The sequence below is a fragment of the Neophocaena asiaeorientalis genome, unplaced genomic scaffold, assembly GCF_003031525.2.
Source record: "Neophocaena asiaeorientalis asiaeorientalis breed wild unplaced genomic scaffold, Neophocaena_asiaeorientalis_V1.1 scaffold327, whole genome shotgun sequence".
NCBI classification, from domain to species: Eukaryota; Metazoa; Chordata; class Mammalia; order Artiodactyla; family Phocoenidae; genus Neophocaena; species Neophocaena asiaeorientalis.
In genome coordinates this window covers 5,552,047-5,572,062 of record NW_020174560.1, presented here as the reverse complement: position 1 = coordinate 5,572,062, position 20,016 = coordinate 5,552,047, and the positions used below count along the sequence as shown (strand labels likewise).

At 37.7% G+C, this 20,016-nt stretch overlaps 1 protein-coding gene across 4 annotated transcripts in view; it reads right to left on the bottom strand.

Annotated features, from left to right (window-relative positions):
• RPS6KB1 (ribosomal protein S6 kinase B1) overlaps positions 1–19,973 on the bottom strand; it is a 39,115-nt gene extending 19,142 nt beyond the window's left edge. For 3 of the 4 annotated variants that reach the window (XM_024757531.1, XM_024757532.1, XM_024757534.1), the window contains exons 1-5: positions 19,750–19,973; positions 12,647–12,696; positions 11,305–11,425; positions 10,038–10,106; positions 126–273 (exon numbers count right to left, since the gene is read on the bottom strand). In XM_024757531.1, the coding sequence (XP_024613299.1) occupies positions 126–273; positions 10,038–10,106; positions 11,305–11,425; positions 12,647–12,696; positions 19,750–19,890 (529 nt within the window). In that variant the 5' untranslated portion in view covers positions 19,891–19,973. Of the gene's footprint in view, positions 1–125; positions 274–10,037; positions 10,107–11,304; positions 11,426–12,646; positions 12,697–19,170; positions 19,292–19,749 lie in introns of all 4 variants that reach the window. The other variant, XM_024757533.1, reaches the window with a different exon arrangement.
• Positions 19,974–20,016: the final 43 nt, after the last annotated feature.

Here is a 20,016-nt window from a genome sequence, read left to right as displayed (position 1 = left end):
AATGTATTTGTCAATTTTAGGAACTATTTGGTCACATTGGGAAAAAGCATTTTTCTATTGGAAAATAATGTTTTGACCAAGTTTCTGGAGCTAATGCAAATAATTACACCAAGCTGTGTACTGACCGCTGAGATACTCAAGGATGAGGTAGAGTTTTCCACCAGTCTGAAAGGCATAAATTAAATCCACAATGAAGGGATGCTTTACTTCCTCCAGAATATTCCGTTCTGCTTTTGTATGAGCTGTATCTTTAGCATTTCTTACTATCATTGCCTAAAGGAAAAGAGATGATCTATAAGAACAAAGTAGTAGACATTTTTATCCTATAGTAACTGGAAAATCTATTTTGTGCTTTTCTTGCCAACATTAAACTATTAATCATAGTTCCCACTGGAGACTGAGATGGGGTAATGGCAGACATTCACTTCTTATATACATCTGCACTGTTTGGATTTTTTTGTAGTAAACATGTAAATGAAAACCTAAATAATCTGTTTTAATGTAAACAGATCAAATTTATTCATATATTCACTAACTGCTGAATGTCTACTATTTTATAGGCTCTTAACAAGAAAGCAGAACCAACAGAAGGAGTCTCTAGCCCACAGGAGCCCAAAGTCCCAGGGAAGAGAGATGAGTCAATGGAGCTAAGCACAAGGTGCCATGGGAGCTACATCTGACCTGGCAAGAAGACTTCCTGGAGGTGGAGATACCTAAGCTGTATCATAAAAAGTTATTAAGATGAAATGTAGAGGGTATTAAAAAAAAAAAAAAAGGCATTCCCAGTGCAAAAGAGGCTTGACAGGACGGGACACGTCTTGAGGATCTAAAAGTAGTTCAGTATGGTTAGAAGTGGTTAGGACATGTTTTAGGCTGGACATATAGGAAATAGAAGGCCTGGGCATCTAGGCAAAGGCATCTGAATCTTCTTTTAGAGGTAGAGGAGAAATGCTGAGGTAAGGTAAGTGAATAACCTTTGGCTTTAAGAAAGACAGTTCTAGTAGCAGTGTGAAGTTTTAGGGAAGAAACGACACCAGTTAGAAGGCTAGTAAACTAAGCAAGAAGTAAAACCTGTAACTAAGAAAATGAAGGTGGGGAAAAAAAGGGTAGAAGTGCATCATTAGCACTCGCTGACTAAGGAGATATGAGAAGAAATGATGATACCATGGTTTCTGTGTAAGTAATGGTGTCATTCAATAACAGGAAATGGAAACAAAGAAAAAAGTTTTGGGAAAATGATATATTGCTTTGGACATGCTAAGTCTTAAATTCTAAGTTCTTGTACACCTCTAGTAACATGAAAAAGCCTATATACGTGGCCATTAGTTGCAATATTATTTGTAAAAGTGAAACATTAGAAACAACCTAAATGCCCATGCATAGGATACTGCATGAAAACCCTGTGTAAAAAAACTGTAAAAAGAATGAGGAACATCTCTGAAAGCAAGGTGCAAAAGAGCATATATGGCACAGCAGTAACACAGTATGCTACCTTTTGTGTAACAGTGGAAATAAGAATATATATAATAGGTACATGCTTATATCTGCAATAATGAGCACACCTAAATTAAGCCAAAAGCTAATGATACAGGGAATTCCCTGGCGGTCCAGTGGTTAGGACTCGGCACTATCACTGACAAGGGCCAAGGTCCGATCCCTGGTTGGGGAACTAAGATCCCGCATGCCATGTGGCGTGTCCAAAAAAATAACAATAACATAAAACATCCCAACAAGAAACCTATTTAAAAAAAAAAAAAAAAAAGCTTATGATAGTGGAAAGGCAGGAAAGGGAATGGGACCTCTGAGTAAAACCTGAAGGGTTTTATCATTCATTTCTTTTCTTACCTAAATCAAATATCATTATTGTGATTATTAAATTCTGAACCATGTTAATGTTTTATACATTTCAAAAATAAAATTAAAAAAAAAAAATAAAATAAAATAAAATAAAATTACATCTGGATGGGGGAAGGAAATAAAATTGAATACAACAGAAATACATAAATTTAATTGACTATTACTTTGATAATTTTACCACAAAAGGAAAAAAAAGATATTTAAATAACTTTACATTGAACATTCTTAGTGACATATACGTAAGCATAAAAAAAATTGACAAAAAATCTTAAACCACACTTAGTAGGTTTATAGCTACTCATAGTATTGGTATTATAATTCTCAAACTATTATGCATGTATTGTACAACTAAGCAAATGAGTAAATGTACTGATGTTGTTACCTGGCTTTTCTCACTGTGGAAAAACAGAGATGCAAATGTAGGCCGAGGAAAGAAGAACCCTATGGAATTGGACTGAAATTAGGATATGTAGCCATGATTTAAAACAAAAACAAAACTTCCTAGCTCTGTGTACTGAAAGAGCCAGGAACAATGAGACTTCAGTAGCAAAAAGTATAGCTTGGCACCCAGATCTTGGTTTCTCTACGAAAAAAAACAGGGTTCCATGGAGAATAAGACGGTTCTAGGCCAGGGTCAGAGAAAGTGCAAGGTAAACCTGGAGCACGCTATTATACAGAAAGTAAGGAACTACTCAAAAACTAACAGGGATATGTTAAAAGGACACAGAAGCCATCTTAATGGAGCTGTCTCTAGCAAAACCTGGGAAAATTTGCGGACCAAAATTTGAATAATGAAAGAAATGGATAACACACTGAAAAAATGTCCATACTATTAAACAAAATTAAATTTAAAAAAGCAAGTATGAAAAGCTCTTCTTTACAGAAGAATGACAATATAGAAAAAAATGATAAAAATAGAAAAGTCTCCATTTTATAATCACCAGAGTATTATTTGATTTGGCTAAGAGACAATGGATAATAAAACCATTGGGTGTAGAAGATTATTAGGACAGAATATTAACACAATCTCTAACTTTCATTCCATAGATACTTTTTTTTTTTCATAGATACTTTTTAGTTACAAAGGGAAAAAGGTATCGGTAGAATGGGAAGTTTGGTGGACACTACCTTAACAAAGTGATCAAATTCAGTCTCACCAAATGAGACAGACCAGCATTATGTGCTTCCTGAGCCCATGCACTGAGAACACAATGCTCCTGTAAAATATTCCTGCAGAAAGCATTTAACCTAAATTTAAAATTTAAGTGTTTTCATGAGGAAACAATGAACCATATCCAAATTAGGGATACTCTGCAAAACAACTGGGCCCAGAGTCTTCAAAAAATGTCAATGTCATGAATGACGAAAAAGTAAAGGAAACTAAAGTAAAAGAAACTAAAGACACAGTACTCTACAGTAAAGACACAGGACTACTCAATGCAATGTGTGATCCTTGATTAAATCCTGGATGTTAAAAACAAAACAAAATAGCTATAAAGGAGATTACTGACACAACTGGGGAAGTCTGAGTATGGACGATGTATTAGAAAACAGTATAGTATATCAATGTTAAATTTCCCAAATGTGACAATTACACTGTAGTTATGTATGTAATGCCCTTATTCTTAAGAGATACATACTAAAGAATTTAAGGGCGAAGTGCCATGTCTACAAATAACTTTCAAATTGTATACCAAAAAAATTAAAACTTTGAATATACACACACATACATACTGAGAGAGGAGAAACTGAGGGAGGGGCAGACAAAGAAAATATGGCAAACTTAACAATTGGTTATCACTGTACTATTCTTGTAACTCTTTGGGAAGTTTGAAAAATTTCAAAGATGCATTATTTTTTAACTGTTCAGGAGGTTTAAATATTTTTAGTAAATAATTTTGAGAAAGTCTGAGAAGAGGCCAAGAAGAGAAGATGAAGAAATAGTAAAGAAGAATCATAGAAGTCAAGGGAGTGGAGTTTCAAAATGCTGTGATCAATAGCTTCAATATAACAGAGAGGTAAATTAAGGATGAGTTAAGTAAAGACCACTGGATTCAGCAATTGGGAGATCAGTGGTGATGTAGGGGACAAGCATTTCATCAAAAGAGTAGAGTTGTGAAGTCAAAATATAGTGAGTGAAAAGAATAATAAAACATGACTTCTCAAGAAATTCAGCTATGAAAGGCAGAGACTGGAAGCTACAATAGACCTCGAGTGAAGAAAGGATTTGTTTTCTAAATATGGCAAAGACATGAATATATTTATATAAAGAAAGAAGTTAGGACAGAGGATGGAAAAAAGAGGCAGAAGTGACAAAGACCCTGAACAGGCAGAAAGTGATGGGATCCAAAACATAAAGAGAGTGTTTAGCCTTGGAAAGAAGGAGGAATACATCTCCCACTAAGCCTGGAGAGAGGGAAGTAAAGACAGGTGAAAATGTAGGCAATATGGTACTGGGGACAAGGATTAGAACAGGAAGTTGAAGGCAATCAGATCTGACAGCATCAAATAGAAAGAGAGGCAGTCTGCTAAAAAAGAATAGTGGGACTGATAGTATAGGCTCTAATAGTTGTAGAGAATGGAAGGAGTTGTCTAGGGACATTTGGTGAGTTCTAAGTGTCCACATGAGTTCGGGACTATGAACTTGTCCCAGTAGCCATTTAAAAGTTTCTGTGATTTCTGCCAGTGATGTTCAGTAACTGAGATACAGGAATAAAGGAGCATTAACAAATAAACTGATTAGATTAGAACTTTCCTGAACATAAGGTCAATGGGATAGCAGGTGACTGAAGTGGCAGATCATGTTGATTAGGCTAGATTAGGAATAAACTGAAATTAAAACGGGGCTAAGAACTTGAAGAAAAAACAGAAAGATCAAAGCACTAAAAGGGCTTAGGGCCAAAGACCAGGCATTGCGGGAATAAATAAGTGAGAATGTTACTGCTCTATTATAGTCCAGTGTTTCAGGGGTGGAGGACACAGCTATGGGGGCTGGTGAAGTGGAATGGAGGTGAATGCTGATGAGTTGGGATCAACAAGAAATTAGAAGGCTAGGCAACTGATTACTTATTTAGTACAAGGACATGGAAGACACCAGGGCAGTAAGACTTGGGAGTGGGGGAAAAAAGACTGATAAAAGATAAGAAAGCAGTATAGGCTTAAACCTCAAAGTAGAAAAGGTTTTGACCAGAGGAGAGGAGAAATTGCAAGGCTAAGCTTATCAGTTGTTCCCTTGAATTACACAGTGAGCAGAGCGAGAGGCAGAGACTACATTTGTCTCAAGTGCTAAATCCTAATGTCTAGCAAAATGCCTGGCACACTGGAGAGTCTCAGTTGGCTCAATAAAAGAAGGAATGAAAGAAGTATGACCAATCTGTGAGTTACAAGCCTTTGGCCAAAGGTTCTAAAATTTACAGTGTGAGCTGAACTAATGCCATGGGCAATAGTATTTTGCTTCCAGAGTACATTTTTGTTGCAATTGGTAGGGTAGAGAGATAGTTGTTGGAAATAGTCTTTTCCTCAACTTTCCACCAGGAACAAGTATCCAAATGGGACCATTCTCATAATGAGTAAACAATCCCAGAAGTGCTAAATCCAGACAGATTGTCCAGATGTAAGCAACTCATTTAAGACAAGGGGACATCTGGTTTATTCTGATTTCATCTTTAAGGCTAGAAAGAGGTATATTCTTACCCATACTCAGGTCAAGAGGGTTAGTACTCTGCTTTAAGGATAACAAAATCAAAAGAAGAAACTCAATGGGAGTACACAGTCATCTTACCTAGCGATTTAGAAATTAAAACCTTGGACCTAACCCTTTCACTTTCATTATTTTCTGCTGTAAGCTTGTTTTCAGGAACAGCAAGGAAAGAATGAGACAGTGCTCTTTGCTCAAGGAAAGAATCTAGGTAGGCTTGGGGAAAGCAAAAACCAACAGTGGGAAGGAATGGTAACTAAGCAAAAGGAGAGGCAAGCAAGTTAGGTTTTAGATGCCTGGGCACAAAAAGGAAGCCTGACAATTAGAAGTAATTAGGTGTATGGATTTCCCAATATACCACGCCCACTCACCATCAGTATATAAAAAAAAAAACCCAACACCCTCTTCTTTCCATTAAAGATACCACCCTCTTCTTTCCATTAAAGATACCAGTGCCAGAAACATACTTCACTTAAGATATAATTATGGGGACTTCCCTGGTGGCGCAGTGGTAAGAATCCACCTGCCAATGCAGGGGACATGGGCTCAAGCCCCGGTCTGGGAAGATCCCATGTGCGGTGGAGCAACTAAGTCCGTGCATCACAATGACTGAGCCTGCGCTCTAGAGCCTGAGAGCCACAACTACTGAGCTCATGAGCCACATCTACTGAAGCCCATGCACCTAGAGCCCGTGCTCCCTAGCAAGAGAAATCACGGCAATGAGAAGCCCACACACCACAACGAAGAGCAGCCCCCGCTCGCCACAACTAGAGAAACCCACATGCAGCAACGAACACCCAACACAGCCAAAAATTAATTAACTAATTTTAAAAAAAGATATAATTATGACTAATTTTTGCTCAGCCCTGATTATCAGGCATGTATAAGCAACATATCAAAAGGAATGGATTATTCTAAGAATCTTGACCAGTACTTCTGTCAACATTTCTAGAACAAGCATTACTATACTGTCTTTAATTTTAGACTTAACATATTTTACAGATAAAAAATCATTAATCTCAAATTATTCCAAATGGAAAAGCCAGATAGCAGATTAATTCCGGCTGACTGATATAGAAACTGAAGTTGAGAATACCTAAATTGCTTCTTTAAGACAATCACCAATAAAGTTGTGGTCACAGTATCTGTTCCTCAGCTTCTAAATGAGGAAGTTGGGACTTCCCTGGTGGCGCAGTGGTTAAGAATCCGCCTGCCAATGCAGGGGACACGGGTTTGATCCCTGGGCTGGGAAGATCCCACATGCTGCAGAGCATCTAAGCCTGTGCACCACAAGTACTGAGCCTGCCCTCTACAGCCCGTGAGCCACAATTACTGAGCCTGTGTGCCACAACTACTGAACCTGCATGCCATAACTACTGACGCCCACGCGCCCTAGAGCCCATGCTCCGCAACAACAGAAGCCACCATAACGAGAAGCCCGTGGACCGCAGCGAAGAGTAGCCCTCGCTTGCCACAAGTAGAGAAAGCCTGCGTGCAGCAATGAAGACCGAATGCAGCCAAAAAAAAAAAAAAAATTAAATTAAATTAGGAAATCATTTGTACCACTTAAGTAAAAATCAGGAAGAAGATAGGACCAAAATATTACAAACGCTATAATTTTTTTAAAAAGTCATTTTGATTGTCTTTTAATAATAGTTTTCTACTAAGATTTGTTTTAAGACAGTGAGCTCTTTTCAGAAATCAATCCCAAACAAAAAGAACAAGAAACCAAACATACATAATCCATCTTCAATAAAACTAAGAAACACGTGTAACTCCACATCTCCAAAGGTGAAGACAGAATGGGGATAAAGCAATAGTGCATGACTTAGTATACTGGTGTATGATCAAACCTAAATGCCTGCAAAGAGGCATAACAAAAGAAGTTGAATTCATCTACAGAACCTTAGCAGGGTTCAAAAATTAGAAGCAAAAAATAAAAGGAAAGAAAGGAAAAAAACTGGAATCATTAGGGACTGCAGAAGGCAGAAGGTGGAGGACTGAAAACAGGGAGATTATCTGAAAATCTCTATAAGGAACAGACAGACCAACAAGATTCCCATCCCCACACTAACCAGCCAGGGAACTACCTCTTAGAGTGATGTAGTGTCCAGAAAAAAAAAAAAAAAGAGTGAAGGATCAGATACAGAGTACAGTGCTAAAGTAAAAACGTGACTTCATTACTCAGCCATAAAAAAGAATAAAATAATGCTATTTGCAGCAACATGGATGACCTAGATATTATCATACTAAGCAAAGTAAGTCAGACAGAGAAAGACAAATACCATATGATATCACTTGTATGTGGAATCTAAGATATGACAAATAAACGTATCTATGAAACAGAAACAGACTCACAGACATAGAGAACAGACTTGTGGTTGCCAAGGGGGGCAGTGCGGGAGGGATGATTTGGCAGTTTGGGATTAGCAGATACAAACGAGTATATACAGGATGGATAAACAACAAGGTCCTACTGTATAGCACAGGGAACTCTAATAAATATCCTGTGAGAAACAATAATGGATGAGAAAGAATATATATATGTGCGACAATCACTTTGCTGTACAGCAGAAATTAACATAACATTGTAAATCAACTATACTTCAATAAAATTAAAAACAAAACAAACAAAAAAAGTGACTTCAGTGAAAATCTGGTGTTGAAAGGTGAGATCTCCATCTCCTCTCTGTCATTCAGCTCCAAAATGCTTTTTCTAGGCAAGAGAATAGAGGATCTTTCTCAGTACCCACTGATCCATACCAGAAAAAAGACCTTCAGACACTGATATTTGGAAGTTCTTAGTCAACTGCCAGCTAATCTCATGACTGCACTACAGAGAAGCCGACACACATATAACTTCTGATCAGCTTTTCAGAGTTCCACCCTTAAAGGACACCAGCCATCTAAAGAAGGCCTCTGACATGACAAAAAACCACTAAATCACAGTCAAAGAAAACAGGAACTTAGAAAAGAGACACATGCATGGAACAAAAGAACATTTCAAAGAATTTATAATTAAAACCCTCTGAGGAATAAAAGAAGATACTGTATTCACAAAATAGGTTGCTATAAAAAGAAAAAACAAAAAGAGCTTTGGGGAACCACAAATATTATAGTTTAAAAAAAAAAAATCAGTAAGGGAATTCCCTGGCAGTCCAGTGGTTAAGACTCCGTGCTTGCATTGCCAGGGACCCACGTTCGATCCCTGGTCTGGGAACTCAGATCCCACAAGCTGCATGGCACAGCCAAAAAAAAAAAAAAATCTGTAAAATGATTAGAAAATAAATTTCTAGAAAACTCTCAGAAAGTAAACAAAAAGATAAAGAAATGGACAAACGGAAAGGTAAGAAAAATAGGTGATCAGTCTAGGAGGTCCAACATCCAAGTAAATGCAATTCCAAGAAAAGAAACCAATAGGGGGAAAATTATCAGAGATAAAAAAATAAAAGAAAATTTCCTGGAGCTACAAGACTGAAACTTTCAAGATTGAAAGAGTAAAAATAAATAATAAGAATCAAAGCAAGACACATCACTGCAAAAATTTGTAACATTAAAAATAAAAAGAAAATGTTAAATATCTTAAAGAAAAATAGATCTAAGAAGGATTGGGAATCAGATGGCAAGGGACTCCTGAACAGAAATGCTGAAAGCTAGACGAAAATGGAGCAAAATCCTGTGTGAAAATGATTTTCAACTTCAAAACTGCATCCATACAAACAAGTATAAGAATATAATATGAAAATTTTCAAATACGCAATATTTCCCAAAAAATTTACCTTGATTCAGTTCCTCAGGAACCCACCAGTAAATGGTCACCAAAGCAAGGGAACGAGACACAAACTAAGAAAAAGGAACATACGGAATCCAGGAACCAAAGATCCAACACTGAAGGAGTCAGGAGGATTCCAAGGATTGTGGTGCAGGGAAAGTCCAGTAATGATAGCTATGCCTAGATAACTATCAGTACAGGTGAGAATAGGAGGACAGAGGTTCCTATAGGATGTCTCTAGGAAAATAAATGGAACTAGTAAATTATCTAATAAGTGTGATCATAGAACAATGGCCCGAAAGGTGTTTTACAGAGTTGATGGAAGGTGTGAGAAGACAATAGTAGATAGAAAGAAAATGAAGCAAGATGAGGATGGGAAAAAGGAAGAAAGGAGTAAAAAAGAATAAAATAGGAAGTCAATACATAATTCTAAAACTACTGAATTAAGTCATAGCAGAACTTGCTTATTACTTAGAAATACAGAGACCAGAACAAAGGGCTAAAAGAGTTACCTCAGAGGAGAATTGAAACAGCTCTCCTCTCCACCCTCACCAAGCAGAATAAAACAAGAATAACAATAATGAAGTGTATCCCACATTCCAAGAAGACTTATAATTGTGTTAGAAATACATTTTTTGACTGAGAATTTTAGACCAAAATATGGATTTTATAGCAATTAAGAATATAGTTGGGGAGGAGGGGAGAAATCACCTTTTTAAGCACCTTCATGGCAAATATTTTCCCGGTATTTGCTCCTGTTACTTTTCGTACTTGAAAAACCTAGATGAAAATTAAAGTGTGCGTTATTAAAAGCTAAATTATGCTAGCCACAATCCCTTAATTCCTACTTATAAAAACAAACGATATAGCAGTCTGTATTCTTACAAAAACTAGTACCATGAACGACTGTGTACAAAAATGATGAGCTAAGAGATTATATTAAAGATTTAGTAGTGAAAAGTGTTACACAACATGGGACTTTCCTGTCTGGTCTGCTGACATCTGGTGGCAAAGCTGGGCAATGACCATCCTATAACAAGCACTTGGTGTTACTTAAAAAATCCAAGTTTTCATAGAAAAAGCTATAATCAGGTTTCCCAGACACACAGAAATTATAAAGTATTTGATAAATTCTCAGGGATGCTTCACATATAACTATTTAATAATAGTTGACAGCAATTACCTATTCCTTAAAATGACTAGCTACAATACATTTTCATGCAACAGCTAAAATGTCTGATTCACAGTGCATGTGTTACACATTCAAGATGATTAGAACATATTATAATATGTCCTTAAGCCTAAGAATAAACTACAAATGTCATGTTTTGCAAAAATGAACATTACACGATAGCATAAATAGTTCTCAAGCTTAATCCTAACTCTAAAATGTTATCCAAATTCTGTCTTTTGATAGAGAATGGCAAGGTATAAATTTTCTTGGACAGAACACACAGAGGTGAGGTCTTAAATTAGAAAGCCTCTGGCAAAACTATGAAACTAAGAGGTTCTCTTCATTTTTCTTCTCCCCTCTTATATTCTTCAGCTTCCCTAACTCTATTGCTCCAAATACTGCAAGTCAAAGAAAACTAATTTAGATTAAGGTCTCAGTAACAGATACCAATTTAATGTGCCATGCCTCTTGAAAGTAAGCAGTAGTTTGTTTTTTTAAAGGATACCAATAGATGGTACCATTTAACCAAAAGAAGGAATGAATCCTCTAATAGCAGACTTTGCCTGGCACAGCTGCCTACTTATTTATTCCACAAATATTGACTGAGTGCCTACAATGTGCCGGGCTTTTATGTGAACGGTGGTAGGAAAAGGAGAACTTCTGTATAGCCCTCAAATAATACCAGGTAAGTGATCATATCCTTTGCTGATAGCTAACAAAGACTGAAGAGTAGTGCTGGAATCAGGGTATAAAAATTAATCCACACAGGACAGACAACAGCTCTCATTTCAAAATACTTCCTACCTTTCCATAGCCCCCTTTACCAAGTACTCGAAGTAGCTCAAAACATTCTGGTCTGATTTTTTCTGGCCCTCTGTTCACACTAGTTTCTGAGATTTCAAATTTCTCACAATGCTCCATGCCACTGGGAAGAAAAGCAAAACCAAAAGTAAATTTGCAGAAAGTTAAATTACCTTTAGCATACTGTTAGAAAGAGAATTATAATCCAATTAAGTAAAAGGAAAAAGGTGCATGGTAACAAATATAGTATCCGTGCTCTAAGTAAGCTAATGATTCAATGACATGGTAGGTCAAGATTAGGGTAGCTTGATAACTGCTTATCTGCTTGTTTACAGAACATGCTATTGATTATTTATTTTCATAAGCATCAAGCATCCCCAAACTAAGATAAATTAGAACACGTTTATTAAGCTGACAAAGGGAAAAAAGTCTTCTAGTTATTCAAATTTAGTTCATTCAAAATGTCTATGAGATCAGCTGTTATCCAACTTCATTTGGCAACTTCAGAAAATGAGAGCTTTCTAAAGGTACCCAATTAGTTCAAGTCTTTAGCTAAAAATTCTTGCTAATAAATTATATCCATGCATCTTTCCACATCTGCTTAATTTAAAGACTCCAAAAAGGGAGGCAATTTATCTGTCACTTAAATGCTTTCTCTATGAGTGATCTTCTCAGTCTGCCCACAATCCAAGGCTTTTTACTTGAAGATGGGGTACAAAGCAGACTAAACACCATACTCACCTAATGAAGCTTGCCTAAAATGACATAAAATTGAACAGATCTCTGTTTGGATGATGTATTACAAGCAAAATAAGAAGCATTTGAGGGACTTCCCTGGTGGTCCAGTGGCTAAGACTCCATGCTCCCATTGCAGGGGGCCCGGGTTTGATCACTGGTCAGGGAACATGCCGCAACTAAGAGTTCACATGCTGCAACTAAAGATCCCACGTGCCAAAATGAAGATCCCGTCTGCCTCAACTAAGACCCAATGTAGCCAAGTAAATAAATAAATAAGTGTTAAAAAAAAAAAAAAGCATTTGATTTGGGGAGCATTTCTAAAATCTTTATTTTTTCAGTAGGAAAAGGTGGTTCTCTATATTAAACTAATAAAAGTTCCTAACAGACGCAGACTCATATTCAGTATACTCTAAATTTGAATAATCTTTTTCTCAAAATGCATACATGATCTCAAAACCCCAGATATGTTATGATATTGGTGCCAAACTCAATAAACCAAGTCTGTATATATGACTAAATATTTAAAAACAGGTTATTGAGATCACATGATGGCTATAAACTACATAAAAGAAAGACAGCACAGTGAAACATTTTCATATAAACTTACAGTTCATATGGTCCGACTCCCCCATGGTCCATGCTTTCATTTAACTGACCCTGAAAAATATGTTAAAGTTTTCAAAATAAATAACCTCATAAACAAGAAATTAAAGAATTTACTGCTTCACCCCATTACTGAAGGACAATGAACGAAATAAACCAGCTTACAAATTCTCTATACTTTAATAACAGGTAAATGTGGTGATGAACAAAATAAGGTGCACAAACAATACTATGGGATTTCACTTTAATGTGATAACTAAACTACAGATGCTACTCATCAAAGATCTACAAACAAAACCAGGAGTTAGGGCTTCCCTGGTGGCGCAGTGGTTAAGAATTTGCCTGCCAATGCAGGGGACACGGGTTCGATCTCTGGTCCGGGAAGATCCCACATGCCACGGAGCAACTAAGTCCGTGTGCCACAACAACTGAGCCTGCACTCTAGAACCCTAGAGCCACAACTACTGAGCCCGTGTGCCACAACTACTGAAGCCTGTGCACTTAGAGCCTGTGCTCTGCAACAAGAGAAGCCAGCACAATAAGAAGCCCGTGCACGGCAACGAAGAGTAGCCCCTGCTCGCCACAACTAGAGAAAGCCCGCGCAGCAGCAACGAAGACCCAACACAGCCAAAGGTAAAATAAATAAATTTATTTTTTTAAAAAAAAGGTGATTGTTTTCCTTCAAAAATTACATTTATTCAAAATATGTATTTTGTATATTACAAAACTAAAGGTACTACATTCTAAGTATGAGTTAATCAAATGATTTACAAAAAGTGCTATTCTGATATGCTTTTGATAATAAGACTAACATAATGCTATAAACCTTATTTAACTACAGCCTAACTAAGCCTAAAGTAACCACAGCCAGTCCAAGATATTGTAGTGTATGATACGGCTGATCAAAGCAAAACAATTAAGCAACACTCTCATATTGTGAGCAGTCATGCTGGCCAAACATTTATTCTGACCGTAGTATAAATGAGCGCAAAACTTAATTAACCTCTGTACACTAGCAATGAACAATTCAAAAATGAAATTAAGATAACTCCATTCACAGTTGCATCAATAAGAATAAAATACTTAGAAAAAAATTTAACAAAAGAAGTGCAAGCCTTGTATATTTGCTAACTCCAAAACATTGCTGAAAGAAATTTTAAAAGACCTACATAAGTCAAAAGACATTCCATGTTCACAGATCAGACGACTTAACGTCGTTAAGGTGGCAATACTAAATAAATTGGTCTACTGATTCAACTCAATCCTATAAAAATCCCAGGTTCCTTTCTTAGAGAAATTGTCAAGCTAATCCTAAAATTCACTCAGAAACACAAGGGGCCCAAAATAGTCTTGAAAAAGGAAAACAAAGTTGGGGGACTGACACATCCTGATTTCAAAATGTACTACAAAGCAACAGCAATTAACACAGTGTGGTACCGGCATAAGGACAGAAATATAGATCAATGAAATAGAACTGAGAGCCCAGAAATAAACCCTTCCACTTACGGTCAACTGATTTTTTACAAAGATGCCAAGAAAATTCAATGGGAGACAGTCTTTCAATAAATGGTGTTGGCACAATGAGATATCCACATGCAAAGATTTACTTTGGACCCCTATCTTCACACCATACATCAAAATGGATCACAGACCTAAATGTAAGAACTAAAACTATAAAATTCTTAGAAGAAAAAAAAAAAAATTCTTAGAAGAAATCTAGGAGGGAGTAAATCTTCACAATCTTGGGGTAGGCAATGACTTAAGACAGAACACAAAGGGCACAAAAGGGTAATGAAAAAAGTCGATAAAGTGAATTTACTCAAAACTTAAAACTCCTGCACTTCAAAAGATATTATGAAGTGAAAAGAAAATCCACAGAATAAGAACATATAAAGAACTTCTACAACTCAATAATAAAAAAATAAATAACCAAATTTTTAAAAAATGGGTTAGGATCTGAATAGGCATTTCTGCAAAGATGACATACAAATGGCCAATAGTCACGTGAAAGTATGTTCAACATCATTAGCCATTAGGGAAGGGCAAGCCAAAACTATACTGAGATACCACTTCATATCAACTAGGATAGTTATAATTAAAAAGACAAAAAATAACAAGTTTGGCAAGGATGTAGAGAAATTGGAACCCTCATACACTGCTGGCAGCAACGTAAAATGGTATAACCACTTTGGAAAACAGGTTGGCAGTTTCTTCAAAAATTAAACATGGACTTACCACATGATCCAGCATATCTACTCCTCGGTATCTACCCAAGAGAAATGAAAATACATGTTCCACAAAGACTTAGGCACAAATGTTCATAGAAGCGTTATTCACAATAGCCAAAAAATGGAAACAACTCAAATGAACATCAACCGGTGAAATGATAAATGTGGTTAATCCTAACAAAGTAGGCTCTAAAAAATTAGAAGTTTAAAGTTTTTATTAAAAATTTTAGAATAATTCAAAAAAATATTTAAGTGAACTCATCTTTCTTCAAAGATACCAGCACACAGTCAAGACACACAAAGAAAACTGACAGCATTCTTACACAATGGATGTTCAAATGACCCCTCAAAACAAAAGTTTTTTAGTCAGAACTTGCTCACAGTGTAAACAAGTCAGGATGAAGTCTAACACCAAGGATGTATGTTTCATGATTAGACCTAGGCAAATGGAGGGGGCAGTATCAAGGGGAAAAAATTCTTGCAGTTTCAACTTGATACAGTTTCTTCTGTGTGTGGGGAGGGGCAGATAGGGGTGGTTATGGTTAAAGGGGTTTTTTTTGGTTTCTGGTGCTTCATACAATCACCTATGATGGCTTCACTTTAAAGACAAAAGGCTAACTTCTATAAAACTGATATTATGTAATTTAAAAAAAAATATTCGCTTTACTTAATTCTAAATTAAAGACCACAGAGTAGTTAACACTGAAGTATGACTTTGAAGCCACCTAGAAAGATAATGACCTGTGGCTATGTTTCATTTCCGGAGGCAGCCAGGCCTGTCTTACCACCTGCATCTGGGCTTGTAAACTACCTACCGTTACCTTCTGGAGCAGAAGCATTTTGAGGCACAATTCTTTTCTACTACTCAATGTTATCTTTAGAAGTCTTATAGCAGAAACATCAAGCTACCATATAGGACATACTGACAATTCTGCTTCGCAGGAAACTTTATTCAGATTTTTTTTCTGCCTTAAGCTTTATGACCCATCCAATGTTTTTGGTGTGTGCCACTATGATTGACAAAGTAGAATCCTCCTCATCTAAGGTACTATACAAGATACACGGTTTCAGACTAGCGCATCAGAATGACTATTCACAAAGTTTTAAATTAAAATTGTATATAAATTCAAGTTAATATGCCTTAAGTCCCAATGAAAGAGAGCACATTTTATAAAAACTTAAATAAATTGTTACAGAATGGGTGAAAAATATCCTTAATCCAAACATTCATTAAATCATTTATCTACTTTCCTGGCTGTTCACAGGTATTTTCTTATAAAATAAGATTCAGTAATTCAGATACATTGGGAAAAAGGAGTAAACCTGGCCCCAAATCTTGGGCTATTTAAATATACTTAAAGGTAAGTATCTATTAAAATGCAAGATAAGCATTGATAATGAGATATTCACAATCGTGAATATTTGAATACATATTATCTATTGAATATATAGCACTGTTTTTCAAAACACTTTTTGCTCTATAAAACTTTAATATCCCAATCTGAAATTCGTACTACTAGTAAGCCGCTGTGACTATTTCAAATTTTGAATCAGTAGAGTAAAAATTAAGGATTTTTTGCGTTTCCTTGGTGGAGCAGTGGTTAAGAATCCACCTGTCAATGCAGGGGACACGGGTTCGAGCCCTGGTCCGGGAAGATCCCACATGCCGCAGAGCAACTGAGCCCGTGCGCCACAACTACTGAGCCTGCGCACTAGAGCCCGCGAGCCACAACTACTGAAGCCCGCGTGCCTACAGCCTGTGCTCCGCAACAAGAGAAGCCACCGCGATGAGAAGCCCGCACCGCAACAGAGAGTAGCCCCCGCTCGCCGCAACTAGAGAAAGCCCACGCCCAGCAACGAAGACCCAACGCAGCCAAAAATAAATAAATAAAATAAATAAATTTATTTTTTAAAAAATTAAGGATTTTTTAAGTTGCATTCACAATTATCTATTACTCTTTTAACCTGTGTCTCCACAGAAAGCAGACGTTTCCAACATTTTCATAATCTAATGAAAATCTCTAGAGGAAAACTTTCCCTTAGTTTCAACTCTGTTCCCAAATTATATTATCACCAATGAAACAGGAAAACAAACAAAAAAACCCTTTCACCCATTGGTTTTAATACAGTATTTAAAATGTATTAAATCTCCTCATCTTTTACTCACTGAAGAATTAACCATTCTATGTAAACACATATATTTACTAATACAGATTCCCTCAGTGTAACATACCTAAAAAGGTATATATCTCTAAACAGGACCAATGACAAAAAGAAAGGAAACAAACAAACAAACTAGAGTTCTAAAAATGCAGCATCTCTACTATAACTGTATTTATTAAGTCTCTAGGCATAGATGAGGGTAAATTTAAATGATTGGTTCCTTGGCAATGAGTTAACACTGACAAGCTATATTTCCATAAACTAGCTAACTACATAATGTGCCAGGATATTTTGAGAGTACTTTATATACTTGATCACGTGGAAGCTTCATTTTATGGAGAAGAAAGAAGTGTCAGGGAGATTAAGCAATTTATTCTAGATCACACGGTCAGTGAGCATGGCTGGAGGGATCAGAATTCACTTTGACAAACCACAAACAGGTACATTACAAACAAAACTAGTAAATGCAATGAAGAAGCTATGCAATGAAGCCTGCTGAACTGAGTCAAGAAAATACTACCACTAGTTATCTCTGTGGTCTTGGGCAATCATCTCTCTGGCCAATGCCTCAGTTTCCTTACTATAAAATGAAGAGGTGAGGCTACTCCGATATGCACCAATGTTTAAAAAGCTTGGATATAAATTCACAGATAGCCAGAATATTAATTATGTTATTATAAATTCACAGTGGTCAGATCTTCCAAGAATCTAAATTTCTTTCATTTTTCAGAATTTTAAATCTTACTTTAGAGAAACCTGGATGTCACTGAATCTCCTTGGGTGGCCAACCCAATTCCACCCCAATTCTTTTTGCTTGTCCAGCTTGCACCTCTTAGAATAACACACTCAAAAGAAACAGTTCAACTCCAAAAGCATTGCTAAGTAAGATATATTTTGCTGAAGGCTCTTCCTCAAAATCCTCTTTAATTACCTTTGCTCTTTCCCCAAAGCTCCCCTCCCCAGGGTGGTGGCCACATTTCTTTCTCTTTCTTATTCCCAACAATTTCTCTGGCCTCGACCACACCCGTTCAAAATTCTCAAAATCCTATTTGCTTGTACCCAGCAAAACAAATGTCCAGGAGAGGTCCCAGTTCATAACAGGAATCTTAATATAGTATTTTACTTCCAACTCCTAATAAAACCATGGTCTGGAAATTCTGTAAGTTCAACTGATGAAGATTTTATAAAATACCCTTCCTATCATTTTCTCCCCTGCTCTGCTCCAAAGCCACTGCTATATGGGGCCAATATAATCGATGAGTATGTTATTTGTAATGAAAGTAATCCTACATTTGTTTCAAATTGTATTCAGTGTTATCACATGTTCCATTAAGAGGCTAACTGGAAAAAAAAAAAGAGGCTAACTGTAATTCCATATGCAAACATATTAAAATGTACACATCTCAACACCCACCTTCCAAACTGTCTGATTTTGATTTAGACTTCTTTGATTATGAAAAGGGCAGTATTACTTTAGCCCACTTAGTTTCTTAAAGTGTTCAAAATTCTTTATATATAGCATCTCAATCTTTGGTCAACAAGCAGGCAACAACTTACTTGCCAAAGGAGGAAAACAGGGTGAGGAAAAGAAAGGGAAGCCCCTTCTGTAGTTAGAACAAACATCTGACATCAGTCATTAACCCACGTACTCATCTAGGCGATGGAATTTAGAATCTAAATTACCATGAGGTTATCACTGGTGGTCATTTACCCAGAATCAGTGATTTAGCATGACGACACCATTTCTGAACGTCAGGTACAATCTGTGATTTTTCAATAAATTTATCTTGAGAAAAGAATCCTGAATAAAGAATAACAAACTACTAAGGCAGCAAAGGTAAAACCAAGCTATGCATTAAGAAAAACAATTCTAAATTTAACACCCTAAATTACAGAAAGAAAAGCCCTCACACCACCATTCACAAGTCTCAGTGCAACCAATTTATTTTTGGCAAGCCAAATCACAGCTGTCAACGCTGGTTTTTTTCCACCCCTAAATTACATCAAGTATTTTGAAAAAATGTAGACATGGTCAACTGGGGTAAAAGTAAGTTACAAATGCCGTGTGTCGTTATAAATGCTTTCTAAAAAAAAAAGTCACAAGGAAGGGGGTTTAAAAAAAAGCAAACAAACAAACCCTGGAAGATGCGGCAGAGCCCCCTTGCTCCCGAAATAAAACTCCTGGTGGCTGTAACATCAGCGGCAGCGCTACTCCCGACAGAAGTTTTCAGCTGTCACTTCTAACAGCTGAGCGCTTCCTAGGAGAGAAGCGACAGGCCGAGAGAAGTGGTTGTGGGAGGTCTGAAGATGGAACACTTAGGGGAACCCTTCCACACTTCACCTGCACTTACGGGCCACCCAGCAAGTCCCCTCCCCCCAACACTCGCGCACCGCTCACTCAAGTCCAGTAGCTCCAGGAATCGACCACGCGCCCTTCCTCGTTTCCTCCACAAACAGACTGCTCCCGGCTGCACCGGTCTGGGGCTATAAGGGCACAAGCCGCACCTGCAAGCGCCGCAGCAGCCTCGCACCTACGGCCAGGTTCGCACCGCCTGCCCACCCGCCCCCCCGCTTCTGGCCGTGCAGCGCCTCGGCTCCTCCTGCAGACTGCTCGCGCCCCCCTGGGTCTCCGCGCTCTCGGACGCGCCGCGCTTCCAGGGCGCGGGCCGCCGCCCCGGCCCTGTCACCTCGGGCCCCCCGGGACCCCGGGCCTCACCCCCTCCTCCAGCTCATCCTCAGAGCCCGCGTCCTCTGGCTGGTCCAGGTCTATGTCAAACACTCCTGCCATGTCCTCAGCTTCCCTGTCTCGGAAGTCCGGCGCTGGGTAAAAGCCGTCCCGCCTCCGTCGTCGCCTCATGGGCCCGGACCCGCCGCAGCCACCACCGCAGCTGCCGCCATCACCGGCTGCTTGGGCTCAGTGCGTCTGCGCCTAGGCCCTAGACTGGCTCCTCAAGTTCAGCGCTGGAGCATGCGTACAGGACTC